Source organism: Zootoca vivipara, chromosome 5 (genome assembly GCF_963506605.1).
Source record: "Zootoca vivipara chromosome 5, rZooViv1.1, whole genome shotgun sequence".
NCBI lineage: Eukaryota > Metazoa > Chordata > Lepidosauria > Squamata > Lacertidae > Zootoca > Zootoca vivipara.
Window position 1 is genome coordinate 7,973,262 of NC_083280.1, and position 12,039 is coordinate 7,985,300.

The window sequence follows — 12,039 nt, forward strand, 5'->3', positions numbered from 1 at the left end:
CAGCTTCCGCCGCTGTGGCTCTACCACGGACATTTTTCCATTGCGTAACAGGATCGACTGAGCTGCTCCACCGAGCCCCGGAATCACAAAAACGTGCCAAGAGAATATTTCCGCTGAGTTTCCAAGCTGGGGTTGTTTTGGGGCGGGCAAAAGAGAGAGGTTTCCAGGCACAAGCCAGCTCCCTTGTTTTGCGACACTCGCGCAGCTGAAAGAACAAGACTGCCGCCACCCCACCAGCGCACCCCGCCTGCGCCACAGCCCCCTTGCCCACGTCGCCTGGGGTTTGCAGAGGGGACGGCCTTCCCCCTCTGGCTTTGTGAGGGGGGCCTGGGGCCTGCCACCCCACCACTCGGTTGCTATGCTAGCCACAGGCAGCCGGCAGATGGGCCCAGAGGGTGGCAAGGATGGAGGAGCCCCACGCTGAGTTAGCAAAACATGCCGTCACGCTAGAGCAACACAAAGCACCGGTCAACACAACGTGGCAACTGGGAATGGGGTGGGGAGAGGGCGGCCACGCCCAGGGCCATGCCGGGACAGGCCGGCTCTGAGCGGCTCTCTGGCTCACGCTGCGGCCCTAGGGAGCCGGCGACATTTAACAAGAGAATTTGCCTCAAGAACAATGCAGCCCTCGGCCTCGGCAGTTGCTAAGGGAACTATTTTAAGGCAGAGGGAACAAGCAGATCCCATGAATGACGACGGGAGATCTTTGGCCAGGGTATCCGTGCCTTCGGGGTTGGGGTGGAAGGAGAGAGGGAACAAGGGTCTAGATTATCAAGGGGTCTTAAGATTTTAGAGCTGGAAGGAATGCTGTTTAAAAGTTGCTCCTCATCTGCTGGTGCTTAGCAATATATAAATGTATTAAAGATATAAAAGAAGAGAGCAATACCATGGTCTTATTCACACATGCAGCCACAAGTGACCACATCTGGATGCTGCCACTTTTTATTTAGTTGAAAGAATGTTCTGTCTTTTTCCTCCATTCCCTAGCCCTGAGCTTTTGTGAACCTGGTATCGGTGAGAGTGTTGGACTAAGACCCTGCGAGGAACCAGGGTTCAAATCCCCACTCGGCCATGAAACTCGCTGGGTGACCTTGTGGGAGGCAGGGGGCAGCCACTGCCTTTCTCAGCCTAACCTACGCCACAGGGTTGTTGTGGGGGTTAAATGAGGAGGGGGAGGGAACTGTGCACGCCGCCTTCAGCTCCTTGGAGAAGAAGGTGGGCAGATTTGAGAAGCACAGTGCAGGAAAGATTAGGCCTAAGAAGCCAAATCAAGCCTAGACCAAAGGGAAGGAGGTACGCCTCTGCTTACATGCATTCAGTTCCTTCTCCCAAGGCACAGTCTGCCCATTTTACAGATGCACCATCGTTCCTCTCATGGACAAATACTTGCACACTCTGCTGACTCTATAAATGTACTTCTGCAAACTCCATATCTTTTGCCCAGGACTTCTGGCAATTTTGCTGGGGAAGCTTCCAACACAGGAGATGTCGTGAAAGCTCTCTGACCCTCTTCCTCCAAGCGCCCAACAAATAGTCGTGCGAAATTGTATCTCCCACTGGCTCGGTGCACTCGCATGCCCGGTTTATGCCAAGGATTCAGCCGGAGGCCTGTCAGGCTGAGGTCATGAATACTCTGCCTATTGTTAGAGGATGCTGAGAGGGCTCGGTCCGAGAAGACAGACAGAGACAGGCTGAGCAAGAAAGGAAGGCGGAAGCAAGAGAAGCAACAGAAAGGAGAAGTCAGTCAGTAGCAAAGAGGACTCCCTGCACAGTTGCATGTGCAAAGATGCATGCGCAAGGAAAGCCAGAGATGAATAAGTACAACTTTCCAGCAGCCAAAGAAACTGTGCACAGAAGCAGGTGTACTAGAACTGTCAAGTATACAGCGATGCATGAATACAGAGAGTGGTGTATGCAACAGGTAAAGTCTAGCCTGGTTCACCCGAAACAAAGACCGAAAGCAAAGTTGCATGCCGATTCTTACAAAGTATGCATGCACCATTTATGCACAGGCATGAGAAAGGGCTCAGGGTGCACCAAGTGGCTGCAGTAAGGGATTGTCCAAGAGGTGAACCCTCTACTACTGGTTCAGTGCTGTGGTAAGTAAGTGGGAGCATGGGAAATGAAGGGGGAGCATGGGGAGTGACCTGGGGAAAGGCCAATACATCTTTTCCCAGGACCCCCACCCTCAACCCCCAGGTGAACGCCTGGAGGCAGAAGCAGAGTTTACACCGTTCCCAGACAATTTCATACTGCTGAGACGTCCTCCATCTTCGGGTGGAGAAAACTGCAAAGCGAGAACAGAACAATGCGTCCCAAGGCCTCCCAAAATCTGATGTGGCCTGCTTGCATGTGCATTTACAGAATGAAATAATACGTAAAAGCACAGCAAGGCAGAAGTTTTATCAGCATGTAACAAAAAAACACTGGCTAGCGACCTCCAAGGGAGCATGGAAGGCTGAGAGTATAATTGTGCAAAGCCAAGCGAGCCTCTGAATGTAGGGTTTGGACTATGTACACCAGCTCTGAAAAGCTGAATGGCAGGCCCAGGATGCCCCTCCCCTTCCTCTCCCCCCACCCCAGAGGCTGCAAGGACTTATAAAGATGTATTTCCACCCCCAGTTCTCTCCCTGCTCCCCAGGACATGGCAGGCTCCTTACTGCGGCAGCGGGCACATCGGCTCTGGTCATACTCCAGCAGCTCAGAGGGGCGCAGGCGGTCCTTTGGGGATGGCTTCCAGCGCTCTTGCTGCAGGCGGATGCGAGCTGCTTCGTCCTTGGCGTAGGCTCCCAGGTCCTGCGTGTAGCGGCCATACATCTGGGGACGGAACACACAGCGAAGGGTCAAGGACACAGCCGGGCACGTGAAGGAGGAGATGCAGCAATTTGGGTGGTCAGAAGGCACCTCCCTGCCCTTGGAGGTCAAGGGTCAATCTCCCATGGATGGATGAGGCCTTCCTGCTATGCATACAACTTGCCCAAAGTACTGACCCTGCAATGTTCAGGAGAATAGCGCATAATGCAAGGGGAAGGAGAGAGACCGGAAACTATGAAATTTCCCCCTTTATCCCAGAGGTTCGCAGTTATTTGGAGGTACACAAAATGCACTCAGCACATGTTCAGTGGTGCTCTCCTCCTTTCCTTGAGAATGTAAGAAGAGTCCTTCTGGATCAGGCCATAACATCGATCTAACTCTGCATTTTGTTCCCACAGACGCCCATCAGAAGAGCACATGCAGATTATTAATGCAGCAGCACTCCCTGGCTGTTGTCTCTCAGGGACTGGAGTTCGGATCCTGGAGGCAGCATATAGCCATGATGATGTCCAGAAGCTGCTGCTCGGCCCCATCCTCCCTCCCACGGCAGTAAATTCCTCAAGTTAGCTATCCACTGTGCGAAGCACTAGCTTATCTCGTCTAAAATGTTCCAGGGTTGAGGAGATCTTGGAACAAAAAACAAATCTCAAGGTTAAGCCCTCAAGCAACCCTTAGCTTGTTTTTAAAGAGAGGTGTCCAGGCTCCATCTTGCCTCTCTGACCTGCATCCTCCCCGATTCCTACTCCAGGTGTAGGGCTGTACTCAGTGGTGGGGCCAGGCTCCAGGCAAGGCTGTGTGAAAGCTCAGAGGGCTCCTGCCTTTCAGCCTAGACAAAACTGGGTTAGTCAGTCATCTGTCACGGATGCTTAAGTCAAGATTCCTGCACTGCTGGGGGTTGGACGAGATGACCCTTGGTGTCCCTTCCAACTACAGTCTATGATTCCATGCTCTCACGTCCTAGGAGTTGAGCTGGCACTGTGGCCACTTGATAACATCACCTCCTACAGACCCTACACTTCCGAGTGCAGCTCCTTCACCTTGTCCTAGGAGCCTAGAATAGGCTCAGCCCCGCTCTCTCTGCTGACACTATCCACAACATACACAAAGTCCTTTGCTCTGAGCAAAGCTGGCCAGGCTCTCTGCATCTTTCCTGTTTGGCCTAGAGACCCAGAAACATCACTACCCTTTGGTACCATTGCCAAAAGCCTTGCGAGGATGGAAGGAGCAGAATCCCTTAACATCCTGCTGGGATCGGGACATAGCTCCAAAGGTAAAACATCTGCCTTGCATGGGGCAGGTCCCTGGTTCAATCCCTGGCACCTCTGGCTCTTTTTAAAACAAATCACCATTATCATCATCTCCAACTAGGGCTGGGAGAGCACCCCTGCCTGAAACCCTGGGAAGCTGCTGCCAGTCAGTGTAAACAATACTGAACTAGATGCACCAATGGCTTGGTTCGGTATAAGGCACCTTCCTATGCCCCTATGTGTGCGAGCATGTTTGCTATCATACAATCGATGACCAGGAAAACAGTAATTAACCACCACTGCTCCAAAGTGTTGGTGCTGACCTTTAAAGCCCTAAATGGGCTCGGTCCAGTATACCTGAAGGAGCGTCTCCACCCCCATCGTTCTGCCCGGACACTGAGGTCCAGTACCGAGGGCCTTCTGACGGTTCCCTCGTTGCGAGAAGCCAAGTTGCAGGGAACCAGGCAGAGGGCCTTCTCGGTAGTGGCACCTGCCCTGTGGAACGCCCTCCCATCAGATGTCAAAGAGAAAAACAGCTACCAGATTTTTAGAAGACAACTGAAGGCAGCCCTGTTTAGGGAGGCTTTTAATGTTTAATTGTTTTATTTCATTTTTCTGTTGTAAGCCGCCCAGAGTGGCTGGGGAAACCCAGCCAGATGGGCGGGGTATAAATAATAAATTATTATTATTATTATTATTATTATTATTATTATTATTATTATTAGCAGCCCGTGAGGTGGAAAGTTGTTCAAAAGTTGTTTGGCCTTTCCAGTGGTTTTTCGCTTGCTGGGGAGACACCAGAAGGTGGGAACAAACTTCCTTCTCGCTCAGTGGGGTGGACTCTTGCTTGCGCATTTCCCCTTATCTCAGCATAAATAGAAGCAATAGAAGCTTCCAGCTTTGATTCAGAAAATAAAACAAACAGTGTTCTGCAGAAAAGCCCATGAACATCCCAGCACAGCCCTTTCCCAGAACACAGGAAGGTCCATCAACACTGGTTGGCAGCAGCTCTCCAAGGATTTCAGATGGAGACAACTGGGGCTGAACCAGGGACCTTCTGCATACAAAACAGATGCTTCTACCGGTACCCCTGAGCTATAGTGCTTCCCCTTCCTCTCTCTCCACGTTTCCCATCCTCTTGGCTCGCTGGCAGCCAGGCAGTTCTGCCAATGATGCAGACCAGGCAGAGAGAAGGATCTAGGCAAAGCAAACACAGAGGCCTCTTCCCTCTCCAAGGAGGCCCCTCCAGAACAATGGCAGGCAGATAAGGAGGCTGCCCTGCGGATCAATAGCCATTGTTCCCCAGTGCAATGCTACTCCCAGCACTGAGGCCGGAAACGGGCTGGCGCTCCCAGCTGGCACTGGCGAACGGCGCCACCCAGCCAGCCTGATGTCACGAATAGCCACGTGGGCCTGGGCAAGGGCGGTGGGGGTCAAGCCAGGCCAGGCTGAGCACCGGCAAAGAGGTAGCCACAACCCAATCAAGGTAGCCCAAAGGAAGCCCCCCTGCTCTCTCGGCCTCAGCTCTGCCATCTGTAACATGGGCGTGAAAATACGGTTGTGTACAGAGAAACCATTCACGGACAGGGGTGGCTCCGCTGAGCTCTAGAAGTCCCTTCCCACCCTCCAGGATCACCCAGCAGGAGTCTTCCAACCAGGAAATTATCATTGAGGGGTCAGTGGTTGCATTCGGCCTGTCCGTTCAGCCTGTCCAATGATTTAACTGCCTGGCTTCCCTCCCATCTGCCCTAAGCCAGGAATACCAAAGAGCCAGGAGAAGTTAGCAGGGCAGGCAGGGTGGGGAGAGAGAGAGAGAGAGAGAGAGAGAGAGAGAGAGAGAGAGAGAGAGAGAGAGAGAGATGTAGGGCCCTTCCAAAAAGTCATTTTTATTGTACACACCTGATTATTGGTGCACACAAGGGCAGTTACACACAAGCCGCTTTCAACACGACTTTGCTTCTTCAAATAAAACACGCTTAGACTTGCAGAATTTTGCACATCGTGAATCACAGAATTGCAGAGTTGGAAGGGTCATCTAGTTCAGCTGAAGCATCCATGACCAGTGGCCACCCAACCTCTGCTTAAAAGCCTCCAAGGAAGGAGAGTCCACAACCTCCCGAGGGAGACCCTTCCACTGTCGAACAGCTCTTATATCAGAAAGTTTTTCCTGCTGTTTAGTTGGAATCTCCTTTCTCATAAATTGAAGGCATCGGTTGGGGTCTTACCCTCCAGAGCAAGAAAGAACAAGCTTGCTCCATCTTCCATGTGACAGCCCTTGAGATATTTGAAGATGGCTATGCTATCTCCTCTTACTCTCCTCTTTTCCAAGTTAAACATATCCAGCTCCTTCAACCATTCCTCATAAGGCCCTTAATCATTTTGGCCGCCCTCCTCTGCACATGTTCCAGCTTGTCAACATCCTTCTTAAACTGTGGCGCTCAGAGTTGGACACGGCATTCCAGGTGTGGTCTGACCAAGGCAGAATAGAGTGGGACTATGACTTCCCTTGATCAGGACATTAAAATTCTGCTGATGCAGCTTGGAATAGAGTTGTGCTTTTTTTTGCTGCTGCTGCATCACACTGCTGACTCAAGTTAACAGGTTGAAGAGTTGTGAGCACATCCATCATGTGGGCATCGTTACAAATGTCAAGGAGGGAAACCCTGAAGGAGGAAGTGATAGAACTGGGTCCTACCAGACTGGTGTTTCTCCCCACACCCACTGGGCTCTTCCCTGTCCCTTGCAGAACAAGTCCTTGCTCCCTGCGCAGCAGCCCCACGGAGGACCAGCAGCCCAGCCCAGCCCAGCAGCCCCAGGCAAGGCTGGCTGTGCCCTGATCTCCCTTTCCTGACATACATTAATTGGTTTGGGATTCTGACCTGCCATCCACCTTTCCTAAAAAGGAATTGCAGGCCTTATTATATGCCGCTTCCAACTACTACAGTGGAACCTCGGTTTATGAACACCTCGGTTTACGAATTTTCGGTTTACGAACGCCACGGACCCATCTGGAACGGATTAATTCACTTTCCATTACTTTCAATGGGAAAGTTCACTTCAGTTTATGAACGCTTCAGTTTAAGTACTCTGCGGACCGTCTGGAACAAATTAATCCACTTTCCATTACTTTCAATAGGAAAGTTCACTTTGGTTTATGAACGCTTCAGTTTATGAACAGACTTCCGGAACCAATTGTGTTCATAAACCGAGGTACCACTGTACTTGCTAAAACATCTCCTGCATGCACCCAATTTCCACAGGAATTATATATACTGCTTCACTACCTGTGTACTGATTTGTAATCAAACACCCTCTAATGAAAAGATTATTTCTTTGGAGTCACTTCCAGGTGGCCCTGTTTGCTGAGCAACCCCCTTGATTGATTTTCAAGGGGAATGACCCTTTACTGAACCTTCACTCTGATTTGTCTGCAGGTCTTATGATATTGCACCCAGAACTATCCAGTGCATTTTCTGCCCCTTACTGCAAAAAAGAGGAGGAGAAGTCCAGTTTGGGGAGGAAATGAGTTTCTTGCAAGAGCTTTAATTATGCAACCTGAATTTGCCAGTATGTGACTCAATCACATCAGAAAATGATGATTATCTGGGAATGCCATCAACCTGCTTATTGAAGACTCTGGTTTATTTGCAGGGGGATTGGATGACATGGGCTATTTAATGAGTGTTTATTGTGATTTGTTTGCGGAGATTTTAGATGACATTGCATCAAAGCAAGTGTTATGCCACATTTTCCTCTGCATTTTCCCGGCCCCTTCTTTATCTTCTGTGGAAGCAGGTTTGTTGCACAAGACCCCCAAGACCGACTATAACATCGCAATCTGAATTTGCCAGCGTGTGATGGAAATCCATCTGGGGGGGGGCAACTGAAATCGCCCTGGGGCTCCCTTTGCCTTCGGAACAATGCGCAAAAATTAACAGTGAGATCGTGACACACCCTGAAAACAGCTACATCCGTAGAACTCAAAAGCTTCAAGGGCACATAGAGAGGCCGTGCTCCGCATTTTTGGAATTCCTGCCTCCTCGTTGTTTAGGTAACAATGGTAAAGTTTGTTCTAGATTTAAGACTGAAAGCATACTTAGTCAGTATTATGTCCATCTCTCTTGTATTTCTTGCACCTACATTGGCAGCCAGGTAAAGACCTTTTCATCTTCCCAGACTCACAAGATCAGTTATCATTACCGGGCAGCATGCAGCTAAAACAGCTCTGCTAGCACAATAATAAATTTTAGCTGCACAGTTCCTTCCACCCTCTGGAGCAGATTTAGGAGTCGTGTCAGGGGCATGCAGAGGGAGGACAGGGCGATGAATTTCCACTTCATAGCTAAAAGTTCTTGTACTAGCAGAAGTGTTTAGCTGAGCGCCACCCATGGCTATTTTCCCTGCTGCTGGTTTTACTCTGATTGCGGATCACCTGTTTTAATTGTTGTGTTATGATTTGACATTCTGCTTTCACAGTTCATGGTTATAACCTCTTGTCTGTGGACTGCCAAGAAATTTGTGCTGCTGTTCAGAACGGGTAGTGAAGAAACGCTGTCAGTAAAATGAGGTGAGTAATTTCTTTGTGTCCCACCATCCGACACATCAAATTGTCCAATGATTTCTGGGAGACTGTGATGCTTCCAGGATCCCTCCACTTTTCTGGGCTGCAGCCCAGCCTGAGATAAGGAATTCTGGTGCGCCCTTACTCCCTCTGTTGGAAAATGGGTGGCTGTGGGCATTTAATGCTGCGCAGAACCTCTACAAGAAGCTCAAATGCGCCTAACATGGCCGCAGTGTATGTGGGTTGCCAGTGTCCAGGGCAGGCAAGCTGCCGATGCCACAGGAGTGCCTCCCCCCCCCAAAAAAAATGAATCCTTAAAAACAAAACCCATTCAACTTGGTGGTCATCATTACATCTTCTGGGTGCGAATTCCACAGTTCAGCTATGCACTGTGCAAAAAAAGTAAATTCTTTTGTCTGCAATCAATCTTATTTCAACTTTCAGCTTCTGTCCGTGAGGTCTAATGTTGTGAGATGGAGGAAAACTTCCTCTCCTCTTCCCACCCCACCCTCCGCCACCCCACAACGTGACACTTAGGTAAAGGAACTCTAATGCTAAGTAGGAAGATTCAGAATACTCCAGAGACAATTCCAGCCCAGGAGAGGGGCAGAGTTGAAGAGTCTCAATTGTGGGTTGAATTGTCAGCAAGCTCAGTTTCAAAAAGATATAATGTTCAGGAACGTTGAGGGGAAGGTGGCTGCCCTCTTTCCATGTTGCTAGATTCAACCGCTCACTGAGAAAGAAAGAAAGAAAGAAAGAAAGAAAGAAAGAAAGAAAGAAAGAAAGAAAGAAAGAAAGAAAGAAAGAAAGAAAGAAAGAGGAGAAAACCTGCCAGCCTTTATTCTCTCTGGCACAATTTCCTGGTCTGCCCCTGCCACAGAGTGCCAAGAGCACTGGATACAAAGGGAACAGCGGCTGAAAATCTGTGTCATGCTGAATTTATTCAGCAAATCTCTCCCAGGCCGCTCTAATCAGTCCCGATCGGCTGCACGCGGAACAACGGGAGCTTGTGAAGTTTAATCCCAAAGGACCCTCTGCCCTGCTGGGTCCAGGGATGGCTAAGGTGGAGGCAATTCTGCTCAGAAGCATTTTCTCCGCATAGAAGCCCAGCGGCTTCTCCCGACACACACAACTTTTGCTTCTCGTGGTGGAGTTCCCATGCCAAAGTGACTCGCCGAGGAACCTGCCTGCCACACTGCAAAGGAACCCTGGCACACTGCAAAGGACTCTGGGAGGTTTCCTAAGGTGTACAACTAAGGGCCAGGCTGCAGAGTCACGTCAAATCCACGAATGCATTCAATGCGCCTGTTTCATTCCTTTGGAAAGATACAGAGTTCCCAGCACCCTTAACCAAACCTCTTCTTCCTATCTATCTATCTACTGATTGATTGATCAATCTTTCCTATCGCTAAGGCTGTGGTGAAAACACACTGAGACACCAAGCATGCCAACCTGACTAGAGGAAGTGCAGGATAAAAAGTTAACAAAAAAATAATCATTAATTTCCAAACAGGAGTCCGGAGCGAGGCATCTGTCCCCAAGCACACAGCGCTAATTGTCCATCAATTGCATCTTCACATCAGTCAGATTCAGGGAGACGATATATAAATCTAATTCTTGACAGATCTTAAAATAACTGGGGCTTTTTTCATGTTTCCAACTCTGCCAAGCATTAAGTTGTCTTTAGATACAGCATGGTTTTATGTCACTTTAGCAATTGGCCCCGTTTTTGTGGGCCATCACACAAAGGCTTCAGTCATAAGAATCTCGGGTAGACGCTGGAACAGGACGAGACGTCCAGAGAAGCAACAGTACAAAAAAGCACATCCTTGGCTTGAATCTCTCCCGTGACACAAACTTTCTAGGTGGCAAGATAAGTGTTCAAACTCATTGTGCGGGCACCCACCCACCCACAAACTAGCCATCTGCTACACAGGGATAATACTACTAATTCCCCATTATGGAATTCTTGCATTGGTTCACACAGCACATAGTTAATCTGTGGAACTCGCTGCCGCAGGAGATGGTGATGGCTGCCAACTTGGATTATTTTAAAAGTGGACTGGGCAAATTAACAGATGGTAAGGTTATCAATGGCTACTAGCTGGAGGCAGGAGGGGAGAGTGCCCTTGCCCTTGGGTCCTGCTTGTGGGTTTCCCACAGGGTTCCTGTTGGCCACTGTGAGAACAGGATGCTAGACTGATGGACAGTTGGCCTGATCCAGCAGGCTCTAATTATGTTACTTATTCAACGGAGAGGCATTCCATTTACTGACAGCTGTGGGGCCACACCACTAACACTGTTCCTAACATCATCACATGGAAAGCGAAGGAAACTTGTTTTCTCCTGCTCCGGAGGATAGGATCCAGACCAATGGATTCCAAGTTACAAGAAATGAGATTCTGACGAAACATCAGGAAGAACTTTCTGAGAGTAAGGGCTGTCTGACATGGAGGTTTTTAAGCAGAGGTTGGATGGCCATCTGCCATGGATGCTTTAGCTGAGATTCCTGCACTGCAGGGGGTTGGACTAGATGACACTTGGGGCCCCTTCCAGATCTACAATTCTATGATTCCATGATCATCACTATCTCCACCTTGGGGCCTGGGCTAGTTGTGATGTCAGGAGAGGGGCTAGAGGCACAGACCCATCAATGCATGGAACCCTGCTCAAGTGAAGGTAAATTTCTTAACACATGAAGGGGTTGTTGAGCTTGGACATCTGCTACAGGGAAGCTGACACAGAGAATCATCTCGTCCAACCCCCTGCAATGCAGGAATATCAGCTACAGTACCCATGACAGATGGCCATCCAAACCTCCAAGGAAGGAGTGTCCACAACCTCTAGTGGGAGTCTGTCCCACAGCTGATCAGCTCTTACTGTCAGAAAGCTTTCCCTGATGTTTAGTTGAAATCTCCTTTTCTTGTACTGTAACTGCAAGCCAATCCATCGAGTCCGACCCTCCAGAGCAGGAGAAAACAAGCATGTTCCCTCTTCAATGTAACAGCCCTTAAGATATTTGAAGAAGGCTATCACATACACAGAAGGAAGGATGGCCACCAGCTTTGCAAGGTCAATCCCCATCGTGACCAGGTGGGGCTGGGCGTGTTCCTTCTCTGAAATCTGGGGTGCTACTCCTGGCCAGTGTAGACCAGATCTGTGGAACTCTGGTCTTCCAGATGTTGCTGAACTACTACTGCTTTATGGAAGTGTGTCATGGACAACTTCCAACTGCCAGGAGTGACGGCTCAATGCCTTCCACATGTGCTGTGTCAAGAAGGAACGCCATGGCGCATCTGCAGCAGTACAACTGAAAGCCTTCCTCTGCCCCAGTTGCAACAAAACATGTCTCTCCTGTATCGGTCTGTACAGCCACAGCAGGTGCTGCAACCTTCAACAGTCTGACTTCACCCCCAA

At 49.5% G+C, this 12,039-nt stretch overlaps 1 protein-coding gene across 3 annotated transcripts in view; it reads right to left on the reverse strand.

The window, feature by feature from the left end:
• The window catches only part of CLCN2 (chloride voltage-gated channel 2), a 76,825-nt gene that overhangs the window by 47,247 nt on the left and 17,539 nt on the right, over positions 1–12,039 (reverse strand). For all 3 annotated transcript variants that reach the window (XM_060274340.1, XM_035133465.2, XM_035133464.2), the window contains exon 2: positions 2,661–2,817. In XM_060274340.1, coding sequence (XP_060130323.1) covers positions 2,661–2,817 — 157 coding nt within the window. The remainder of the gene's footprint in view (positions 1–2,660; positions 2,818–12,039) is intronic.